The sequence below is a fragment of the Panthera tigris genome, chromosome C2 (genome assembly GCF_018350195.1).
Source record: "Panthera tigris isolate Pti1 chromosome C2, P.tigris_Pti1_mat1.1, whole genome shotgun sequence".
NCBI classification, from domain to species: Eukaryota; Metazoa; Chordata; class Mammalia; order Carnivora; family Felidae; genus Panthera; species Panthera tigris.
This window is the reverse complement of record NC_056668.1, coordinates 103269159-103293093: the sequence shown is the minus strand read 5'-3', so window position 1 is coordinate 103293093 and position 23935 is coordinate 103269159. Positions and strand designations below refer to the sequence as shown.

Here is a 23935-nt window from a genome sequence, read left to right as displayed (position 1 = left end):
GGGAACGCTCACGTGCGGCACTCTGCTTTCCAGCCGGTGACAGTAGCTCCCGAGAAAACCAACGTTCAGACTACCCGAATCAGTATTATTTTGTCCTGGGAGCCCGCACAGGAGGGCGGAAAGAAAAGCTACTCGAGTTGGGCAGTGGACGCGCCCCTCTTCTCCCCCTCGGTTCGCCTGAACCGCCCGGAGCTGCAAGCGCGCCAGTCGCGGCGGAGCTTCCTCAGCCTTTGACAGCTCCGCGCGAGCACCACGGGCCAGGAGTCCCAGCTCCAGGGGCGGGACGGGGCGGGGCGAGAGCGCGAGGGGCGGGGCGAGCGCGAGTCGGGGCCAGAGGAGGGAGCGCGCGAGCGGAGCCGAGTGGTGCCGAGCGGAGAAGGGAGGTTCTGGGGAGAGGCAGGCAGAGCCCGCCGGCCGCCTGCGGCTCAGCGCGGATTGTGCTGCGTCGCCCGGCTCAGCGTACCCCCGCCTCTGCCCAGGCTTCCGCAAAACTTTTATTCTCTGGGGCTCCCCGGGGTGTCTGAAGGAATCGGAGCGCTCGGCCGGCTCTACGCTCCCCTGTCGCGGCGACTGAGGGGACGTGCATCCCTTGCCCGCTGGGCTCTCGTGCCCCGCGCCTCACCTGCTGCTGATCCGCTCCTCAGAGCGGCGAGGGGGCACCCGCGGAGAGGCCGCGCGGGCGCCAGCGCCCCCGAATTCTCCCGCCCACCGCGGTGGACTCGCCCGGCGCAACTTTAACTTGATTCCTCTAGCCCAGCCCGGGCACCAGCTGCTGCTGCTTTGCTCCCACCGCTGCCGTCTCGGCCGCCGCCTCACAAAGGGGCGCGGGAAGGGAGGCGGCGCGGTCCGCGGGCACAGGCGCCGGTGCGCAAGGCGCGGGCCTCCGTGCCGCCGAGGCCGGGAGACAAAAGGGAAACTGCCTCTGTTCGCCGTGCGGGCTGGGAGCAGCCAGCTCGTCCGCCTCCTGCCCGGCTCCGCGAGCCTCCTCCCCCCACCCCCGGCTGCTGCTCCGCCTCCCTCCCCGCGGGCTGTCCCCGCAGTGCTCCGGGACCCGGCGAGCCTTCGGGGCGCGCGTCGCTGCTGGTGGTTGGGGCTGTAGCGATAATAAATGATAGAGGATACAATGACTTTGCTGTCTCTGCTGGGTCGCATCATGCGCTACTTCTTGCTGAGACCCGAGACGCTCTTCCTGCTGTGCATCAGCTTGGCACTGTGGAGTTACTTCTTCCACACGGACGAGGTGAAGACCATCGTCAAGTCCAGCCGGGACGCGGTGAAGATGGTGAAGGGCAAGGTGGCGGAGATCATGCAGAATGATCGGCTCGGGGGGCTCGACGTGCTGGAGGCCGAGTTTTCCAAGACCTGGGAGTTTAAGAGCCACAACGTGGCCGTGTATTCCATCCAGGGCCGGAGAGACCACATGGAGGACCGATTCGAAGTTCTTACGGACCTAGCCAACAAGACGCACCCGTCCATCTTCGGGATCTTTGACGGACATGGGGGCGAGGTAGGAGTTCTCTGGGGTTTTGTTTGAGTGAGTGTGTGTAAACAGGATGTGTGCGTAGCAGGGTAAGAACTGGGTGCGAGGGGCGTGGTGATGACCTGGTGCGGGGCTGGACAAAGACATTAGATCCAAATGTGGCTCAAGTTGCTAAAAAATAGTGCTGGCTCCAGACCTCTTGGGATTCAGTGGCCAATTTGGGGGACGGAGGGTCACCCATAACCTATTTTGTGCCTCATAATTTATGAGGTTTCCCAGGATCAGAACCCAGCAAATGACTGTGCTAGTTTTGGGGGGGAGAGTTTATGGTTTCTACAGGGAACTTTGGCCCAGGGCCTCAGCGCCCCTGTTCTAGGGTTTGAGGCCAAGCTTAGGCATAAAGAAGGAAGAAAATATCTTTGATTCTCTTAGGGAAAAGAGACCAAATCTGCAGAGCCGAGTCAGTGAGGGCTCAGTGAAGATGAAGGAAGCTGTGACTCCTTCCCATTGCATTCTCCTAGAGGAGGAACCCGAGGGGCACCTCTGCGCTTCTTCCCAACTCCCATTAACTTTGCAAGTGCAATCGGGCCAGTTGACAGCAGCGCCTCGCTGGTCGTCTGCTTTTAGCTGGATCGTGGCGCGGGACCGAGATGCCTCTGGCCTTTGCAGAGGTGGCAATGCCTGCAGAGGCGTCGGCTGCCCAGATCTCGCCCCTGAGTCCTGGTCAGCGTGGGCGCGCAGACGTCTCCCTCCTTCTAAACTCCTTTATTTGGTGTTCATCTGGGAGCAAGAGATGATGTTGGAGGCCGGTTCAGGTCCCTCTGCCGCATTTCTGCGGCACCTTGATTGCGCGCCGGGGCTCATATTTCCTGGAGGTCGGGCGGGCGAGGGTTGGCTCTGGTCCTCCGGCATCTGCTCAGGGGAAGTGAGTGGCAAATGTGGCTCCAGCGCCGTTCTCTCAAGCGCACCAGGCCAGCCACACCATCTCTCTCAATTGGCAGTTTGTAAGAGTTTCAATGCTGTAGTTTTTTATTTTTTTGCAGCATACTTTCTTACTCATATTCCCCCAGTCCCCATCGCCACCCTTATTTCATTAACACCTCACCCCACCTCCCGTGCTCTGTGCTGGCATCCAACTTTCCCTCCAACTCTCTTCTTGGTCCTTCTGGTCTCTGGTGAGCTGTAGGGGAAGTCTGGATGTCATTCTGTTTCACGAATTGCTTGTGTTTTGGCCTTTGTTTTGCTCAATTGGTTATCTAATTTGCATTCTGTCTTTGATACAAAGTCATTTCACCCACCACACTCTGTTAATCTTTCCGAGATAGTGTACCCATCTACCTTAAACCAACTTTGCCAGGAAAGACAAACTTAGTGGGAAAATTTCTTTGGTAGAACTGAGATCAGATTTTGCTATTTTCCATCCACCCTAGCCCTATGTTCTGTCTTTCAAAATGAAGGATTCTTACTGGTTGTGATTTTGTAGCTTCTCGTGTAGTGTGGGGTTCTATTCCCCTTGGTCACATAATAGGTGAAAAATATGAAATTAATTGAGGGAACAGGTGCTGTGTGCCTGGGAAGACACATACCTGAATGATAATGTTGCCAATATAATGACTGAATTGTTTTCTTGGTTTGATCAGAATGCCTATGTTTTCATTGTATATGCCTAGACCATTGTAAATCATTTAATAAAGCTTATATTTATTATATATTTTTAAATTAAAATTGGCAGCTGATAATCTGCTTCTGGTCTTAGAAAGCACAGTTTTATTTTTAATTTAAAGTTCTGGATGTAATATTAGTGTTGTGAAACTTTGGGTTGTGCTTGCCTGGGTGTGCTGTATTGGCATGTTTTGATCCTGCACGTGCAAGTGAATGAGTATTTAAAATTTTCTGTTAAGTTGATATTCTAAAATCTGAAAATCGCAGACCTAAACAGATTTCAGGTTGAAAAATTTCCAGTGTTATCTTCTGGTAAACGTATCATCCAGAAAAGGGACATGATAAATGTTTTTATTTCAAGAGAAGCATTTTACATGTATAGGTACTCTCCTTAAAAATAGAGTAATCATTCTATCTATAACCTCTTATAGTATGTAGCCAGTTCATTCATTTTGACTTCGTTTTAGGGCAAAATAAGAAAAGTGATATAAAAGGTAGTTATTTAGTTTAGTTGTTGGAATGTGATAATAACAGATAATATTAGGTGATTTCTCTCTTGCTTTTTTTTTCATTCAAGGAAAAGCCCCATCTAATTGTCATCTTTTGTGTTGTTTAGCTCCTTTAACATTCACCAGAGGAGGGTGCCACTGTTTGATTTTGGTATAGATGATAGTTGTCTCCTTTCAGAAAAGAGGAAGATTTTTCTGAACTCCCTATTATTTATATATGTTGTGTGAGAAGATAAATGAGGACTTTAATTTTATTTCTAATAATTCAAACTAATAAGATGGGCTATAAAAAATGAGGGCCCATCTGTGATGATACTGCTTTTTAAATTTCATAGAAAAGACCTAAGTCACCTTGTATATGTACATTTCATCCCATTTTTTAGATGAGATGTTTGTTGATGGGCTTAAGATGTGACCTTTGTAAGGCAAGTTCAAGGCCTTCATTTTGGTGATTTTTATATTAAACTGCTGGACAAATTAGTTTGCATATTTGCCTAGATAGATAGCACACTAGGGATACAAAGGTGAATGAGACATGATTCCTATCCTCACAAAGTTTCAGTGTAGAGAGATAGATCTGTAACCAAAAATTACAGTTGGAGCATACTTAGGGTATTATGGGAACACTGAGGAAAAGCATTTATATCAGACTGGGAGGTGGGAGGCCCAGGGAAAGACACTTTGAAGGCATTATTTACTTTAAGTTAAAAGCACAGGCTTTGGTTTGAGATCTTGCTTTGAATCTCTGCTCTGCCTTATACTGGCTGTGATCATGGACAAGTTGCTTAGTCAACTTTATCTGGGAATTTTTAGTCTGAAAAATAGGGATAATAATGCATGTAAGGTAGAACTCCATCAGTTGTATTATACCCTGTCTAGAGAAATACTGAATGGAGAAAATGATGTGGAAAAAGAAAGCTTAGAGACCAAAAAGTCTGCATTGTTAGGGCAACAATATCTTAGGAAGAGAGAGTCTTCATATGAAAGCCACAATTTTGATCACTAGAAAGGCATATGTTAGATATGGATAATTTATTAGGTATCCCCCAAACTCTCTCTTTGTTCTAACTTGTGGTAAACTGGTTATTAATTCAGGATTTCAGGTATATTAGCATTGGGAAACCAGCATCCAGGTTTCCAGGGCAAATTTTCTGATTAGTGAAAAGGAATATTCTCTGTGATTAATTAGTAAGTTGGTATTCTGATTTGCACTTCAGCCTCTTAGCATGCGTTGGTTCTCTGGAGTCTACTCAATTGTGTATTTTTGACAAAGATATATCTCTGGACTTATGCTGAGGACCAGACTCTGGAGAGCTATGACTTCTACATGGATGACATCTTAGAGAGCCTGTCTCAGTGGTCATACAGACCAGCTTCCTCACTTGATGCCATTGTGCCCTTGAAACATTCTAACCATGATACTGTGGGTGGATGGTTGGTTCTGAGTGTGTGTGTGTGTGTGTGTGTGTGTGTGTGTCTAAAGCTATGGCAGTGATTGTTTTTCTGTATAACAAAATATTTACAAAGATTAAAACATTGAAAAGGTAAAAAAATAGCTCAACTTATACCAACTGATGTGGAAAGGTTATTTTTATAGATTTTTTTTAAAGCTCGTTTATTTTAAGGGTTGGGGGGAGCACAAGGGGGGAGGGGCAAAGAGAGGAGAGAGAGAATTCCAAGCAGGCTCCATTGTGCTGTCAGCTCAGAGCCAGATGCGGGACTTGATCTCATGAACCGTGAGATCATGACCTGACCCAAAACCAAGAGTTGGACACTTAACTGACTGAACCACCCAGGTGCCCCTGATATGGAAAGGTTATTTTTAAAATTAAAAAAATAATGTTTATCAAGAAAAAATTGTGTGTGTGTGTGTGTGTGTGTGTATGTGTGTGCTTATCTGCATTTTTTATCTATAGGCAAAAGGTGTTTTTGTTTGTGTTTTTGTTTTTGTTTTTTTTTGTTGACTTGTTTTACTTTTTACATTATGCAGAAGAAATAGCACCAATCCTTTGAGGCAGCTGTTCATGGCTGAAACCTCTCTGGAAAAACAGATTGTTATGTGTTCCATCATTACTGTATTAAAGGTCGTATATCATTGTATCATACAGTTGACACACAGCTTGGCCAGTGGTTAAGCTTAGAGCACCACACTTCACATCAGAGAAGCTGTACTTGAGATGCTTTTCTGGGGGGGGTAGTCTTCAGGCTCCTCACTTCTCAGAAGTGAGGAGGAGAAACTGCTTATAGAAGGTTGCCTGTAGGATATATATAGTCTAGTTCTTTAGACCAATGGTTCTTAACTTTTCTTGAGTTATGCTTTGTGGATGTTGTAAAACTACAGACATATCCCCAAGAAGAATGGACACATGCATCAGGTTTTGTTTATAATTTTAAAGATAAGTGAATGCATGAAGCCTCTGGATTTTAGGTTAGTCTAGATAGAATAAAATCTGTTTCTAATAAATCTAGACCTGCAGGGAGCTGTGTACCTGGACCCCTTCCTTGGCCTGATTGTTGTTTTTTCCATTATTTGCATTTATTAACTTGTGTGCTGTCGTTTGCCTGTGAGGGTTGTTTTGAGGAATGGTTGTCCAAAGTTCTCCAACAAATCAACTGCAAATATGTCCTTGAGGACTTTGTGCATTATGAGGACCAAGGGAAAGACAGTTCTCTGACAGCTTTTTGTTTTTATCTTAAGGGTATTGAATCATGTGACTGGCTCTCCCTGTGTTTGTTGGCTACTAGAAATGTTAGATATGAACCTTTGACCTGCCTCTAACAAATATGCAGAATCTTATAGAAGACATTAATTTGGCATATGAACCTCACTCCCAGGACAGCTTATCTTTCCTACATTCAGTTTTCCTTTGTTTTATTTTTTTCTTTCTCCTCTCAGATATGTCATTTTATCTTGTTGTGGCATATATATTTATGTAAGTTTCATTGGATCCTTTCTGAAATAAGATATAGCTCTGAATTATTAAATTAGGAGTGGCACGATGAATGATCTGCTTTTCAGACATTATAACTGCTCTTAGTAAATGTTGAGTTCCCACATTAGTGAGGTACAGGAGGCCTGTGGATTTAGTGTGGACAAATGCCTTATGATTTAAGAGAAAATTCAGATTACTTTGGTTTAAAATGACACATTGACATTTCTGCCAAAAAAGGAGGGGTAGTTTCCTTCTTAGTCAGCCTCTCTCTTGTGCCAAGGGGCCTCCGTGTAGGTGAATGCAAGATCATGACTGCTGACCTCGATGCATCTTCTGAACAGATTGTTTAGAAATTCAGTTCAATTAAACCGACATTTTCTATATAGTCTGACATATGTGGAAAACAATGTTATGTTCTCTGTGTTGCCTAAAGATGAATCAGTGCATTCTCTGCCCTCAGGGAACATTCCATCTACTTGGAGAGATGAGCTTCTTCATAGCAGAGCTACAAGGTACAGTTGGGCTACCTATAAGAGGTGATGGCCTGACTAAGGGAGCATGAGGAGTCTTGGGTAATTTTGAAGAGAAGTTGACATTTGATTATGTCCTAGCATTTCATTAGACAGAGATTAGGAGGGAGGATGAGAAGATGACTTTACAGGTTGAAGAAAAAATAAAATGACACAGAGGAAGTAAAAAGCAGGCACAGTTGGAAAAAAGGCAGGTAGCCCATGTGTTTAGAGCAGGATTTCCCCAACTGCTATCATTCTATAAGCCTATTCATTATTTTTTTCATTTTTGAGTACCTTCTGTGTTTTGATATAGTCAATATTATTTTTTAGATTGACTATTTTTTTAGTCAAGTAAATTTATTTAAAAAATAAACTTCCTATTAGCACTGTTGAGTAGAAAATCATTAAATGAAGTTCTTAGCCTCCAGTCTGCTAAGAAGCTGTCTCCATTGTGATGAAGTGGAATGATTTTTAGATGGTTCTTCTCCTAGTCTCTGGTTGCCTCTAGAGTCCCTCTATCCCCCTCTCCTTGCTTTTTGTAAGCAGAAAGGTGGCTTTTAAAATTTAATTGTTGGCCATAGTAAGAAGAAAGGCAGGCTGCTTACTCCCTTCCCAGGTGGAAGGTATCTCTAGTGATGCCACTCCTCAAAGAATTCTGGTTTGGAACTCTTTCCACTGTGACTTATGTGACAGATAAGATTTCATGTGTAACATACATTCATGGGGAACCCAGACTTATGGTCAGTTCCCAGTGGTGTAGCAGAAATCCCACCCCGCTTTCTGATGCAGGTAAATGAGAAGACATTAGAGTAATAAATTTGAATCCTTTCTAGCTTAGTTTAAAAAGTAAATAATTCACAAGTTTTGATACTTGAGTCATTATTGGTCACAAAAGCAAGCTCAAAGGCACAGAGAACAGATTGGTGATTGCCAGAGGCAGGAGTGAGGCACGGGCAAAATGGATGAAAAGAGTCAAAAGGTATACAATTCTAGTTGTAAAATAAAAATAAGTGATGGCGATGTAATGTACAGCATGGTGACTAGAGTTATTGCTATTGTGTTGCATATTTGAAAGTTGCTAAGAGAGTAAGCCTTAAAACTTTTCATCACAAGAAAAAAAATTCTTTAACCATGTGTGGTAATGGATGTTAACTAGGCTTATTGTGGTGATCATATCTCAATACAGACAAATTTTGAGCCCTTGTTGGATACCTGAAACTAACATAATGTTGTATGTCAACTGTACCTCAGTAACAAAAATACTTGCAAAAACTAAAAAAAGTAATATTTTTATTTTGAGTGCTAATATTTGAAATTAAAACAACATTTTTTAAAACTTTTATTTTAGAGAGAGATAGAGCGAGCGTGCACAGGGGAGAGATAGAGGGAGAGGGAAAGAGAATTTCAAGTAGCTTCCATGCCCGGTGCCCAGCATGGAGCCTGACATAGGGATGCATCCCACAACCCTGGGACCATGACCTGAGCCGAAATTAAAGGTTGGACACTCAACCAACTGAGCCACCCAGGTGCCCCTAGTATTTGATTGTTCATAATTTCTGTTTTGAACTTTACCCACTTCAGTAATGTATTTTTGTGGTTTAACTTTTATTATCATTTGAATAATCCTATTTAGTAGATATGTCTTAGCAAGTTAAACATATTTAAAAGTAAATTAACTTTAAAATTATAAAATTAATGTGACTACGTGATAGATAGTATGGAAAAGAAAAAAAGTCACTCAAAACCCCATTCTCTTGTCACATCCACTATTAGGATTTTGGTGTATTACTTGCTTATTGTTTTTTATATGCATTTTAAATATAATTTTACATTGTTATAGTGTTGTACGTTTGGTTTTTAAATCTTGGCTTTTTTCCCACTTTTTATAAGCCTATAAACACAAAGTCATTTTCCTCCATATTTCTTTTTTTTTTTTAATTTTTTTAATGTTTATTTATTTTTGAGAGAGACAGAGACAGAGTGTGAGTGGGAAAGGGACAGAGAGAGAGGGAGATACAAAATCCCAAGCAGGCTCCAGGCTCTGAGCTGTCAGCACAGAGCCTGATGCAGGCTCAGACTCATGACCCATGAGATCATGACCTGAGCCGAAGTCGGATGCTTAACCAACTGAGCCACCCAGGCACCCCTCCATAATTCTTTATTATATTCCTAATGTGTTTCTTAGCAATAGATTAATATTATACTGAATGGTTGGCTGTTTGATAAATCACTCAATAGCTTTCTTCCTGGTATACATTTAGGTTCCTCTAACTTTTCACCTTTGTAAATAACATTGTAATAATAATAATAATAATAATAATAATTTTTATATATTTTTATAATTATAATAATTTTGTGCTTCTAATGTAGTTTGTGCAGGTGTTTCTACTGTAGAAATCTACTGTAGGTGGATTTCCAGAAGTAGAGTTTCTGGATCAGAGGATAAATAAAGAAACCACCGTTATTGGTAATAATAATAATAATAATAATAATGGCTGACATTTATTGAATATGTTTAATATGCCAGGCAGTGTTTTAAGGTACTTTATATATATTATCTGATTTTAATTATCATAACAGTGCTTGAGGTAGGTACTATATATCTCCATTTATATATGTAGAAATTAAGGTACTGAGAAGTTAAGTAATTTATCCACGGTCTCTTGTAGCTCGTGGGTGGTGAAACTAGAATTTGAAAGTGGGATTCAGATTTGGAGCTATCTGTCTCCAAACCCTATGCTTTCAGCTTCTGGTTTAAATTCCACGAATCTCATAATTTCGACAGTGAAGTGTAGATAGCATTGTTAGATGGACATTGCCTGGTCTTCTCAGGTCGCTCAGTAGGACTTGGAGTTTCTCATTTGATTCTGACAGTTGTGTCCCTGTGGCATGTGGTATTGTTCTTGGAAACTCTATGCTGGAAATCTCAGTAGGTAGATCTATTTACCTAAGGAAGTCCTGCAGTTAAAAAAAAATTGGGCTTAGAAGTTAGAGCAGATGCTGACTCGCAAGCAGCCATTCTCATCCACTCCCCTTCTTTGCTGCCAGAATCTCTGTCCCACTGCAGAGAATCTCTAACACTTCTGCCTGTTAGCTCATGAAAGGCTTGCATAGAAGTTATGGTGGCATCAACATAGCCATTTGCAAAAATGATTTAGGTTTTGTTTTACTTTAAAGTACTAAAGGCTTGACTTTAGAATAAATGTGGTGTGTATGTGTTTGCATTATTTCTTTTTATACTGAAGCGGTGTTTTTTTTTTTTTTTTTTTTTTTTTAGAACTAAAATAATTTCCTAATCTGTAAACAATTGTTAATTTAATTAAAAAGTTTTTAAAATTTATTTTTGAGAGAGGGAAAAAAAAGCAGGAATGGGGAGGGGCAGAGAGAGAGGGGGACAGAAGATCTGAAGCGGTCTCTGCACTGACAGCAGAGAGCCTGATAAAGGGTGTGAACTCAGGAACGGTGAAATCATGACCTGAGCTGAAGTTGGGTGCTTAACCGACTGAGCCACTAGGTGCCCCAATTTAATTCTTGTTAAGATTTTATTTAAAAAAAATTTTTTTTAACGTTTATTTATTTTTGAGACAGAGAGAGACAGAGCATGAACGGGGGAGGGACAGAGAGAGAGGGAGATACAGATTCGGAAGCAGGCTCCAGGCTCTGAGCCATCAGCCCAGAGCCTGACGCGGGGCTCGAACTCACAGACTGCGAGATCATGACCTGAGCTGAAGTCGGATGCTTAACCGACTGGGCCACCCAGGCGCCCCAGGATTTTATTTTTTAAGTAATCTCTGCATCTGACATGGGGCTTGAACTCATAACCCTGAGATCAAGAGTTGTGTGCTTTACCGACTGAGCCAGCCAGATTTGACAACTGCTAAATTAACAGTTATTTAATTTTAAATAGCAAAATATTATTTTTTTCATTTGTTTACAATATTGTGTTGGTATGTTTAGTTTGAATAGATGATAGTCATGTGTTTCCATTCTAGAAGGCTACCTAATACATTAGCCAACGTTAACTTTTAGCCAACGTTAAGTTAAGCCCAAGCTTTGGTGATGGCTAGTTATAATCTGTTTTTAATAAGAATCTTCAAAGGTAAAGTTTAAAACAAAGGAAGCCATCATTTAAAAAAATAGTTGACGGCATTATAGTACCATTTGTAGCTTTCTTTTATAATTATAGGCCTCTCTACAAAGCACTTTAAGTAAATATTTGTGTGGAGAAAATTGGGCATATTGATAAATTGATATACTTTCAATAAACTTGAAATCTGTGCTAGGAAAAGCTGTGCTTAAAAAGTGAAGGTATAATAATTTACATCTGAGAAGCAAATCTGAAAATTTTGATCACTTGGTCTTTCTGGAGAGTATTTTTTTCCCTTTCTCTGTTTAATGAGAATAGGACCCAATTTAATGGAACCTTAGCTGCCTCCAGCTTGTCTAGAATGAGGGAAGGTTCTGGTAGTTGAGTCTGTTAAAAATGAGACTTACTTACTTTTCTCCATTCCTAGAAGACAAGGGAGTTCTTGTCTGCTACTGGGCACAGAGCCCCTGAAGGTAAGTCTGGGCTACTGCAAATAATTACATAAAATGTTCATTGTACAATGATACCAGATAGAGACACGCTATTTCTAATGTAGAAAAGAACTGTCTGCTCCCAAGCTAGGCACAATCACTTGGTAAGGGTGCCTTTTTCTAATTTGTATAGAAGTGGAAGGCACCATAGCAATAGTCTGTATTTCTGAGACTCACATTCTTTACCATCCCATCCATCATTATCGCACTCCTTGTTCTGCTCCCGTATTGAGCAGCTGACAGATAATCTATTGGTCTTAGTTGCTAAACCAAAGACCAGTTATCCATTTCACATCATGTCGTCAAACCTTATGACTTCCCTGGAGAAGTGCACACTTATTTGCATTTGCTTTTCAAGATGAATATTCCAGGCTTTAGTCATTGTAAATGTGAGTGGGGATTTAATGGCCTGTAGCAATACATCTTAAATATTTCAAATTGTATTTTTAATAGAACAGTCTATATTCAGCACTACTCTTGGACAATAAGGTTTTTCATCTAAAAACATTTAAAAAAATATTCTTTTAGTTATAGAATTGCCATATGGCAAAAACTGTTTTATTCTGATAAGTATATACCATTTCTTTCTAACCTAGTAAGTGCTTTCAAATTTCTTTTAATTAAATAACTTAACTTTCAGTTTAATTAGTCACTGGACATTTTCTGGCCAAATAAGTCTCTTACTGACCCTTGTATTTTCTAGAAATTGAGACATAGTAGAATTTTTGGTCATACTATTTACCTTTTTGCTGCCTAGAATAATAAGGTGAATTTGCTGTAACAACTGGTTTGCATAGGTATATGATAAATATGATTGACCCAGAATTTGGGATTAAGAAGTTTCAGCTTCCCTTTTATTTAAACTTAGAGGTTTCCTACATTTCTGTTTAGAAAGAAGATACATTTTCTCTTTAGATAGGCCTGGCAGGGATCTTGAATTGTCATATAATTCAAATATAGTGCCTAAGGCTTCACAGCTACATGAATAATCTATTTTTAAATACTTTCATCAAGGAGATTCCATACTGTCCCTGGAGAATTTTTTTTTTTTTCTATAGTCCTTTCTCTCAGGAAATTCGTTATATATGAACTAATTCCCTTTGGTTTAAACTTATTTCTTAGTCTGCCCTTAACAGAGATATAGTAGAATTCAGTTGTTGCCATTTGTAAGTCAATAAGATTATGGTAATCAAAAATCTTCTTCCCCTCATGTTAAATAAGTACATCAAATTATAGGAGAAACACTCATCACAAAGAAAGGAGACATAAGGTAATTTCTACCAAAGACAGAATAGTTTCCAAATGATCAATAATATCTCCTCTTTGTAAGGAGCTGTTTTGGCAATAAAGGAAATGTCCTTTCCCTTTATTTTTACAGATTGGTTAGTTTTGTCTTTTTATGTCCATTGTCAGAGGCTTAGGCTATAGGTGGAGTAAATTTTATTAGCTAGGAAGAAGGGGAATGGGAATCGTTGTTGGGTAGCCTTGGGGAGGGGGTTCAGAGAACATGGCCTGGAACATTTCTTGTCTGCACATTAGCAAACTCGTTGGAAAATGTTGCTGTAAAGTATATAACATTGACAAGAGGGAAAAAAGAAAGCTTTAGAAGACTTGATAAAAGGGTAAGCCATCTTATTTTTGGATTGGCTTAGAGGTGACTTTACCTGGGAGCTGAAGTATAAATTTGGTATTTTAGGGCCCCAACAAGTTTTAGGAAACTATTAGTAGGTAGTTTTTTTTAAATTCAGATTTTCTGTCTGTTCTGTATATACTGGCAACAAAGAAGGGCTTGAGTGTTTGGAGAACAACAAGGTGCTTTTTGCTGTGATACATGACTGTGTGTTCAGTACAGGTAAGTCTACTAATGAGTGTGGAAATATCACAGCAGTTCTTTTGTTGGCTACCCATTTCTCTTTTACTATCTTCCTGTTTTAGACAATGAATTTCTTCAAATGCAGTAGGATTTTTGTCTCTTAATTATTAGGAATCATAAGTTTTGTTATTATGTTTAAAAATATTCTGATCTACTCCAGGCCAGAGAGAAGAGATTCCTGGGAGGGCTGAAATTTGTGTACACATTTTGCAGGGGGACAGCCTAGCAGTGGTCTGGTCTCCAGTGAGAGGGGAGGGTGTTAAAGTCTTCTGATGTTTCTGGAGGCCAAAATGAATGCATTTGGAGTAAATTCTGTATGTGAGGATGAAGTGCTCATCCTGCTGCTGCTGCTATAAATTGATTACGATGAGGCCATCTTTTCATTATGTCTTCCTGACTGTTTATTACTAGTCTATAGAAATGCTGACTGACTAAACTTCCTATTTAGTTTTAGTAGCTTTTCTGGTGATTCATTCTCTCTACTTTGTTTTTTTCTTTTAAAAGATATGCAATCATATTGTCTACAAATAATATAATTTTGTCTCCTGCTTCCTAAATTGTTATACTTTTTTTTGTTTGTTTCCTGCCTCATTGCATTAACTAGAACAGAACAATGTTCTGTAATACTCATGATAGTGAGTGTTCTTATGTTCCTATATTTGAGATTATTTAAAAAGTTTGAGATCAGGGAAATGTGAAATGGCTTCAGTTTATGGATAATAGGGCTAAAGTTTCTTTACTGAAAGATGAAATCCAAAGGTAAAGTAAGAGCCAAAGAAGAAAGGATATTCAAGGTATGGTAATCAAGAGAATTCATGATCACGAGGATGGACTAGAACTTGGTATAGATGTATTGCTGAAAACTAACGTGCATTGAGTACATGCAGGGGAGAGCCCTGTCTTTTCTTCTTTGGGTAAAAATTATTATCACTAGATCCATCTCATGGGAATGTCCCAGAAAGCATTAGTCTGAACAATAAGCACAATATCTATTGTACAAGATACTGATTGTGCAGGTTGTGAAGACCTAGCAAGATACACACAGGAATCTCTTCCCCTGGTTCTAGAGTAGTGGGAAGTCTGGAGCCATCTTGCCCTTGGAATTCTGCTGGTTTTGGTGAAGGTTGTCCTTATTTTATCTGGGATTTCCTGTGCAGAAAATCCTTGCCCTGTTTCTATTATCTGTCTTGTAAGGAAACTGCAGCTGCTTACAGATTTTCATACTGAGTGGGGTTAGGTTGTATTAGTGTACAGAGACAAAATCTTAATTGTAAGATCCCTCAGATTGCCCATAAAGAAGAGTGTTTGTGATTTCCACCTCTTATTCTGTAGAGATATATGTAATTATAAATGTATAACTACATATCCAAAGTAATTAATAGTACAGAAAAAGTGTGTGCATGTAAAATATAGGAATGTATAGTTATAAATATATAACCACATATTGCAAATAATGTATAGTACAGAATAAAGTGTGTGCATATGAAATATAGTTTTATAGTGTTTTATTTTTATTTATTTATTTATTTATTTATAAAAATTTATTTATTTATTTTGAGAGAGAGAGAGTGGTCATGAGTGGGAGAGGGGCAGAGAGATAGGGAGAGAGAGAGTCCCAAGCAGGCTCCATGCTGTCAGTGCAGAGCCTGACATGGGGCTTGATCTCACAAACCTTGAGATCATGACCTGAGACAAAATCAGGAGTTGGATGCTTAACCAGCTGAGCCACCCAGCCACCCTTATAGTGTTTTAAATAAGAAAAGAGTTTCTGGGAATGTCAGCTGGTGCAGCCACTCTGGAAAACAGTATGGAGGTTCCTCAAAAAACTAAAAATAGAACTACCTTACGATCCAGCAATTGCACTACCAGGTATTTATCCAAGGGATACAGGTGTGCTGTTTCAAAGGGACACATGCACCCCAGTGTTTATAGCAGCACTATCAACAATAGCCAAAGTATGGAAAGAGCCCAAATGTTCATCGATGGGTGAATGGATAAAGAAGGTGTGGTGTATATATACAATGGAGTATTACTCGGCAATCAAAAAGAATGAAATCTTGTCATTTGCAACTACATGGATGGAACTAGAGGGTGTTATGCTAAGTGAAATTAGTCAGAGAAAGATAAATACCATATGACTTCACATATGAGGACTTTAAGAGACAAAACAGATGAACATAAGGGAAGGGAAACAAAAATAGTATAAAAACAAGGAGGGGGACAAAGCATAAGAGACTCATGAATATGGAGAACAAACAGAGTGTTACTGGAGGGGTTGTGGGAGGGAGGATGGGCCAAATGGGTAAGGGACATTAAGGAATCTCCTCCTGAAATCATTGTTGCACTGTATGCTAACTAATTTGGATGTAAATTAAAAAAAAATTTAAATTAAAAATGTCAAAAAAAATAAACATTAAAAAAAAGAAAAGAGTTTCTTGGGTTTGTGTAAATTTGTGAATGGTGCTGTTTCACTGTACCTTCTGAAAGATAATAGAATAAGAAATTGAAGAATATTTTGACATTTTCAGCTGATGACAGGAACTTTTTACTTCTTTTAAAGAGCATTTCGTATATTTCTGTATGTGATCACTTTGAAAAATTTAGTTTGTTAAAGTTTTAAAGCTACAAAACAGAATAAACGTGGCTTTTGGAGTTAGGAGTAAGATTAATTTATCGTGATTATTTTTAAAGTCAATTTTAGAAAGATAATTATAATGCCATATTGAGAGCTTTATTTTTAATCTAAGTGCCAGCCATATCTTTGACACCAGATGGGAATATGGAGATGGGCACTCAGCCCGGTAATTTATGCTCATAAATACATACAAAAAGTTTACACTTGCTGTTTCTTTCTTGCCTGTGGCTTGAGACCCTGGGGGATTTTATATTCCAGTGATTTCAGAAGAGAGACCAATCGGGGATTCTGACCTTTCCTATTTTCCTGGCATCCCTCCTGTGTACCTGATAAGGTGCCTGTAGGTCTAAACTGTTTTTGATAAATGTCTGGTCATAGGTTTGTCTAAGAGTGAGAGTCTTTGAGCAGCAAAGAATTCTTGGAAAGGAAGCTTGTATTTTTAATACTATCTACGAGATGCAAGTGGCTGTTGCTGAAGAAATTACATGGGTAGAGAACTGAGAAGCTGACGGTGGCCAGAGAAGTTCTCTGTACCTTCCTATTAGAGCCACATACAGATGGAAGTTGTTTATCCCCAAAGGATTATGTAATGCAAACAGTTTTAGACGTGAAAGAGTACAGGCAGGCATGTACTTTGGAAATATTGCTTAAGAGGGAATTCTGTGATGAAGAGAACATCTAGTAAAAAATAGGATGACAGTAGATGTTCCCAGATGATATACCCGCTTTACCAGAGAGAAGCCCTCATCCCCAGCCTTCATGGTGACTTTATGTTATGGGGATTAGGACATCCACTTTCTTCAGTGTTAAAAATTGATCATTGTTACAATATTATTATCTGATACAGAGTCCATATTCAGATTTTACCAGATGTTTCAACTGTTTTTAAAAATAACTGAGGTATGATTGGCATAAAATAAGCTACATATATTTAATATACATATAATTTGATCAGTTCTGTATATATTTGTGAAACCATCACCACTATCAAGATAATGAACACAGCCAACACTGTCCAAGGTTTCTTTATGCCCTTTGGTAATACCTTCCTTCTGTCTTTCTCTAGTCCCTCCCTCCATCCCTAGGCAACCATTAATCTGCTTTCTGTCACTATAGACTTAGTTTGCATTTTGTAAAATTTTACATAAATGGAAATGTAGAGCATGTACTCCTTTTTTGTTTTCTGGCTTTTTCCCCCACTCAGCATAATCATTTTGAAATCCATCTATGTTGTTGCATCTATCAATGGTTCATTCATTTTTATCACTTGATATTGTATTGTACGTATATACCAAAGCTTGTTTATCTGTTCACTTATTGTTGGACATTTGAGTTGCTTTCAGTTTTTGACTGTGAACATTCATGTACAAGTCTTTGTATGGACATATGCTTTCATGTCTCTTGGGTAAATAACCTAGGAGTAGAATTGCTGGATAATATGGTAGGTGTGTGTTAACTTAAAAAAAAAAAAAAACAAAAAAAAAACCACACCCAAAACTGCTAAACCACTTTCCAAAGTGGTTGTATTATTTTACATTTCCATCAGTGATGTATGAGAGTTCTAGTTGCTCCATATCCTTGCCAGTCTTTTTAATTTTAATCATTCTAGTAGATGTGAAGTGGTTTCTTACTGTGGTTTTAGTTTGCATTTTACTAATGACTAATGACACTGAATATCTTTTTTATGTACTTTTTGGAAGACGGCCTTCTTTTAAAAATATTGAAGAAGAATGGCTGTCAAATCTTGGTTTTCCAGTAAAATCTGAGTTTTGTCTTTCCCTGTATGATGTAAGTGAACGAAAAAGAGAGGCAAGAGGTATAGGAGTGATACTTTCTACTGAAAGGAGAGAGGCTCATAAGTACAGCCTAGAAATGAGAGGTATTGAGAGGTTGCACAAAGTAACCAATAAATCAAGTGAAACAAGGAGAGCAGAAGAGAAGGGTTAGGGCCTGTCACCACTAAAGACAGTTTGTATTATCAGAGTCTTTAATTTTCTTGTATTCCAGATAAAAAAATCTGAATGAGACTTCTCTTAGAAAAGTGCATTTGAAAGCATGGACTGTAGACCCTTCTTCTGCTTTCTTCTGACTCACTCATTTCCTTTTAACTCCTGACACCTATTTTGAATGTGTTTTTTGTTTTTGTTTTTTAAGGTCTGCAGGGATCTCATAACCATGTATGATGACCTGTTTTCAGCCCTTAGAGTTTTCTGTAGGTTCTTGCTTTCTTCACCTCTGTCTTCTTGAGACTCATGTTGTTTTTTTTTTTTTTTAATAAAAAATTTTTTTAATGTTTATTTTTGAGAGAGAGAGAGAGACAGACAGAGCACAAGCAGGGGAGGGGCAGACAGAGAGGGGGACACAGAATCTGAAGCAGGCTCCAGGCTCTGAGCTGCCAGCACAGAGCCTGACGTGGGGCCTGAACTCAGGAACTGTGAGATCATGACCTGAGCTGAAGTTGGATGCTCAACCGACTGAGCCACCCAGGTCAAGACTCATCTTCTTCACCTTGGTGACAACACTTGCATTTTTTGCTCCATGCTGGTTTTTTTTGTTTGTACCAGCAGCTTCCATGAAGTCAGCCATCCAACCTGAGCATAGGGCTTTCCTTCCCATGTTGAGATCATGTCTTTCCAGGCTGACTTAATATTTTCTTTCTGGATGTTACCTCAATAAATAACCTGTCTGAAACCATATTTGCCTTTTGTGTCCTTAGATTAATTTCCTCCCCAGATTTGTACCTTCCTCTCATGGTGCTGTCATTCTCCCAGTCTCCCACTCTTGAAACTACTTTATCATCTTTGCTTCTTCCCTCCTCATTGTGAGACTTTATATAATACCTGTCATCCCTGTTTCCATCTTCATAGTCTTACGGCCACCATGCTAATTCAGCCTTTCATCACTTCCTGCTGGGATTGTGACGGTGGCTTCTGAACTGATCACTTAGTCTCTAGTCCCTCTTCTGTCCACCCTACTCACTGATGTCTCTGATAGATGAATCTTCTCAACTCACTGGGTTGTACATTGTTTATTTTTTTAAAAAGTCTGTGATTTATACCAACCATGATTTATTTCTTTGAAATTTGTTTGTTGTTTTGGTTCCCCTAATGGTATCCCTGACTACTTTATCTTACTCAACCTTATTTTCTGTGGTTCCTGTACACAAAACTCTGAGATACAGCAAAAATGGTCTATTATTCCCTGAATACCCAATGGATACATATACCCACTGCTGCTACGTTGTCCACTCTATTCCATTCTCGGAGAGATTTCTCATTCTTCTTTCCATACCTGTTGTCTTGTCCTAATTTCAAGGCTCCCCTCAATTTCCAGCTCTTCCATGAATTCTTGCTTGGTCGTGTCAACTTTAAGTAATCATTCCTTCCTTTGAACTTATCGTCTGTGACAGGCAATTGAACATTTTGTGTTATTGTTCATTTTCAAGGTACTTCTTCTCTCCAACCAGAGTTCAGCTTCCTTGAGTTTCATACCTCTGATGAGTTCCTGTGGTGTGCTTGAACTGTCCCAGATGCTTGCATCTTAATAATAACAATGCCTATCAGTATTTCTGTGAAGAATGATGCCTAAAACATCAAGTTGTATGATTGCATTTTTGATCTCTTAAGTGTGTTGAAAACCAAAGGGCTCTGCTCATTCTGGCTTTTGAGTGCATGCAACATGTCAGATGCTTTCATTGATTCTCTGTCACTGAATCCTCATGATTTTTTGAGGCAGTTGTCATCCCATTTTACAGTTGGGGAAACTGAAGCTCAGACTATTGTGTGCCCAGGGTTACACAACTGCTAAGTGGCAGAGCTGGGATTAAAATATTTCCCATGTCTGCCTGATTCCAAAGCCCTCTTCTTCTCTGTAGCACACTGCCTTTTGTGGGGCTGGTTTGGCAAGGCATTCCTATGGGGGTCATCTCTGAGGTATCTAACACTTTAGATTATCTGTAATAAATGTTTCAAGTACATGGGAATGGAATCAAGTTGAGGAGATAAAGTAATTTATTTATACCACTCACTTGCATTTACTCTCTTTGTTTCTTTTATCAACTTTCATGGCTTATGAGGTATAGAGTCTGTCCAGAAGCCCTTTGAATAAAGACCAAGGGAAACACAAATTAAGTATGTAGAATTCTGCAGGATAGCCTAGGCAAGTGGTTTTCATCTGTTTGACAGGCAACTCTATTTCTGGTTGTAAGGCAGGAATTGTGGGAAAGTAGGCTGCTCTCAAGGAAAGTAGGCAACATTTTCAGATTTAACTCAGTGTGACCTTCAAAAGGTAGTTCACTTATTTGGTTAGTGGTGTTATGGATTATAGGATTTTAGTCATGCCTCAGTTTTCAAATGCAAGTACCAAAGAACACTTCCTAGAGCTCACTTGAAAAAAGTTCCATCTATAGCTTCCCTCCCAAAAGCATCATGCAGAATAATATTGTACATAGTATTTAGTGAGTATCAAAGAGTGGGGAGATATAAATGAACAATTTCAGCTGCCTGGGGGTGGAAACAGTGATTCATAGACTTAAGATTTAGAACTCAAATATTCTTGGTTTGTACTCAATGAAGAGCGGCATCAATAAATTTTATGAACAGAAAACAGTTTACTGATAGTATGTGAATACTTTAGAAACGAAAGGAAATCATCAACCTTATTTTATTTTATGTAATGTCATCAAAATATATTTGTTTCCTCTATTATACTAATTTTTGAGTTAAATGGCATATTTAGAAAATATCCAACATGTGGAGTTTATAGAGTTCTCATGTACAAAATGGACATTTTCTACTTTGGGGAGCTTTATGGATCATATTGAAAGCCATAGTAACTCAGTTCTTAACAGTGAACACCATTAGCTACCTCTGGCTCAGCTCCTCCAACCTTGGGAAACAGAAGCTGCTTTGTGGGTTTTCCCCCCCCCACTCATGCAGTTATCACTAATCATCATTTCAGAGAAAGTTGAGGTCTCAGGATGAAAACATATTTCCTCAAGCATTAGATTAAATCCCCATTGGCAGTATTGAATCTGAGTGGAAAAACATTTTTACTTTCTTGAAATTGGGTAAAAGTTATGGCTATGAATGTTTAGGCTAGCATTATGCCTATCTTGACTCTTCAGTTCTTGTATGCCTATTTTCAGATATACTATATTACCTCAGTGTTTTATCCAGAGTGGGTACCCCATAAATGTTTCTTAAATTAATCATTGAGTATTTATTTGTCTTTTGTGACTAGCTTATTTCACTTAGCAAAATGTTCTCAAGATTCATCCATGTTGTAGAATGCAATAAGATTTCCTTCCCTTTTTAAAAAAAAAATTATTTTTATTAAAAATTTTTTAAATGTTTATTTTTGAGAGAGAGGGGCAGTCCATGAATGGGGGTAAGGGCAGAGAGAGAGGGAGACACAGAATCCAAAGCAGGCCCCAGGCTCCATGCTGTCAGCACAGAGCCTGATGTGGGGCTCGAACTCACGAACTGCGAGATCATGGCCTGAGCTGAAGTCAGACACTCAACTGACTGAGCCACCCAGGCGCCCCAATGTTTATTTATTTATGAGAGAGAGAGACAGAGTGCAAGCGTGGGAGGGGCAGAGAGAGAGGGAGACACAGAATCCGAAACAGGCTTCAGGCTCTGAGCCATCAGCACAGAGCCTGACGCAGGTCTGGAACCCACCGACCGTGAGATCATGACCTAAGTTGGCCGAAGTTGGATGCCCAACTGACTGAGCCACCCAGATGCCCCAGATTTCCTACCCTTTTAAGGCCGAGTAATATTCTGTTGTGTGTTATGTACATTTTGTTTATCCAGTTATCTGTCATTTGATGTTTGGGTTGCTTCCATCTCTTGGCTATCATGAATACTGCTGCTATGAACACAGGTGTGTAAAGACCTCTTCGTGATCTTGCTTTCAGTTCTTTGGGATATATACCTAGAAGTGAGATGGCTGGATCATATGATAGTTCTATTTTTAACTTTTTGAGGAAGTACCATGCTATTTTCCTTAGTGGTTGCCCTATTTTACACTCAGCAACAGTGCATAAGGGTTCCTTCTTCTCTACATACTTGCCAAAACTTATTATTTTCTGTTTTTTAAATAGTAGCCATCCTAATCGGTGTGAAGTGACATCTTGTGATTTTGATTTGAATTTCTGTAATGATTAAGGAAGTTGAGTATATTTTCATGTACTTGTTGGCCATTTGTGTATCATCTTCATGGAGATGTCTATTCAAGTCTTTTGCCCATTTTTTTAGCCAGGTTATTTGTTTTTGTTGCTGTTGTTGAGGTTTGGCAGTTCTTCATATTCTAGATATTAACCCCTTACCAGATGTTAGGATTTGCAAATAATTTTCTTGCATTTCTAAAAATATTTTCGTAACTTTTTATATTGATATAATTTCAGACTTACAGAAAAGTTGCGAAACTAGTAGGAGAAACTCCCATATACCCTTTGTTCAGAGTTATTGTGTTTTTTTTTTTTTTTTTTCAGGAACACCTGGATTTCTTGACACTTTGTTGAGCCCTCTAAACAGAATGAATTACTTGCAGCTGTGGGAGATGTAAAAGTATAAACATGGTCCCTGTTTGAGTATGTAAAACAAATAAAGATGTTTATAAAGCAACCAGTACAGATGAGAATCATACAAATAAGAACAAAAGTGAGAGGGGGCCAAAAGTAAGAATAATTTGAGTTATTAGAATTGGAGACCTGTCCCAATGTTTTTCAACATGGGATGATTTTTCTCTCCTAGAGGACTTTTTGTAATGTTTGGAGACAAACTGTCACAACTGCAGCTGGCATGGGAGAAGTTGTAATACTGGTGTCTAGTGTGTAGAAACCAAAGCTACTGCTAAACATCCTACAATGCACAGGACAGTCCCATACAGCAAAGAATTATCCAGTCCAAATGTCTGTAGTGCCAAGGCAGAGAAACCATGCCCTATCCTGGGGAAGCAGACTTTGCAGAAAACCTATCTTGAAGACTTTAAGGGCTTTGGGCCTGGAAATTCTCTCAAACACATCCAAAACACTTGAATGGCACAGTGAAGGCTCTGCCTGGTAAGATAATAAGGTATGAAAAAATATTTTCTTCTCTTTTTTGGTGCATAACCCATAATAAGAGGGCTTAGTTGCTCTCTGCTTACTATGAATTTTCTGCAGTAAACTGGCGAAAAATGCTTTCCCTGGTTTTATTTTGTATTGCAGTTTCTTATAGCTAACATATTCTTGTTATTGCATTCTTTTTTTTTTTTTTTTGCCACTTTCTGCTGTAAAACAAAACAATACAAAAAAAACCCCAAACAAACAAAAAAAAAACCCAAAACCATGTAAACTCTGAAAAAAGCAAACAGTATTATACGAAAGATCCCGAAGCTTAGAGGAAGCCAGCAGAGGTGTTGGGAGAATGTGCTTTAGAAGGCTTCCTTTCAATCCTCTGTTCCCTGCAGAGAAGCGAGGTGTCAGTTCTGTTTTATCACTAAGTCCAGTAAGCCAGGAGGAGAATGAAAGTAGCATGGGCTTTGATATCCTGTAGACCTAGATTTGAATCCAGGCCCATTCTATACTAGGTGTCTGACCTTGGGCAAGTATATAATTTACTTGTGTACTCTGAACTCAGTACAGAGTACTTCTCTGCCAGGGGGTAATATCTGCTTCACTGGTGGTGAAGGGCAGTAGAGTACAGTGGGTAAGGCTGTGGACTCTCACACCTAATTGCCTGGCTTCAGATCTTCACTCAGCTACTTC

At 39.6% G+C, this 23935-nt stretch overlaps 1 protein-coding gene across 7 annotated transcripts in view; it reads left to right on the top strand.

Annotated features, from left to right (window-relative positions):
- The first annotated feature begins 557 nt into the window (after positions 1-557).
- The window catches only part of PPM1L (protein phosphatase, Mg2+/Mn2+ dependent 1L), a 287297-nt gene continuing 263919 nt past the window's right edge, over positions 558-23935 (top strand). The window contains exons 1-3 of one of the 7 annotated variants that reach the window (XM_042957047.1): positions 7828-7885; positions 9467-9563; positions 11611-11656. Coding sequence is in view for 2 of the 7 variants with exons in the window: in XM_007086362.3 (XP_007086424.3) it covers positions 1109-1507 (399 nt within the window). In the remaining 5 variants the exon portion in view is untranslated. Of the gene's footprint in view, positions 1508-7514; positions 7886-7916; positions 8076-9466; positions 9564-11610; positions 11657-23935 lie in introns of those variants that run through there. The other 6 variants (XM_042957049.1, XM_042957048.1, XM_007086362.3 and 3 more) reach the window with 6 other exon arrangements.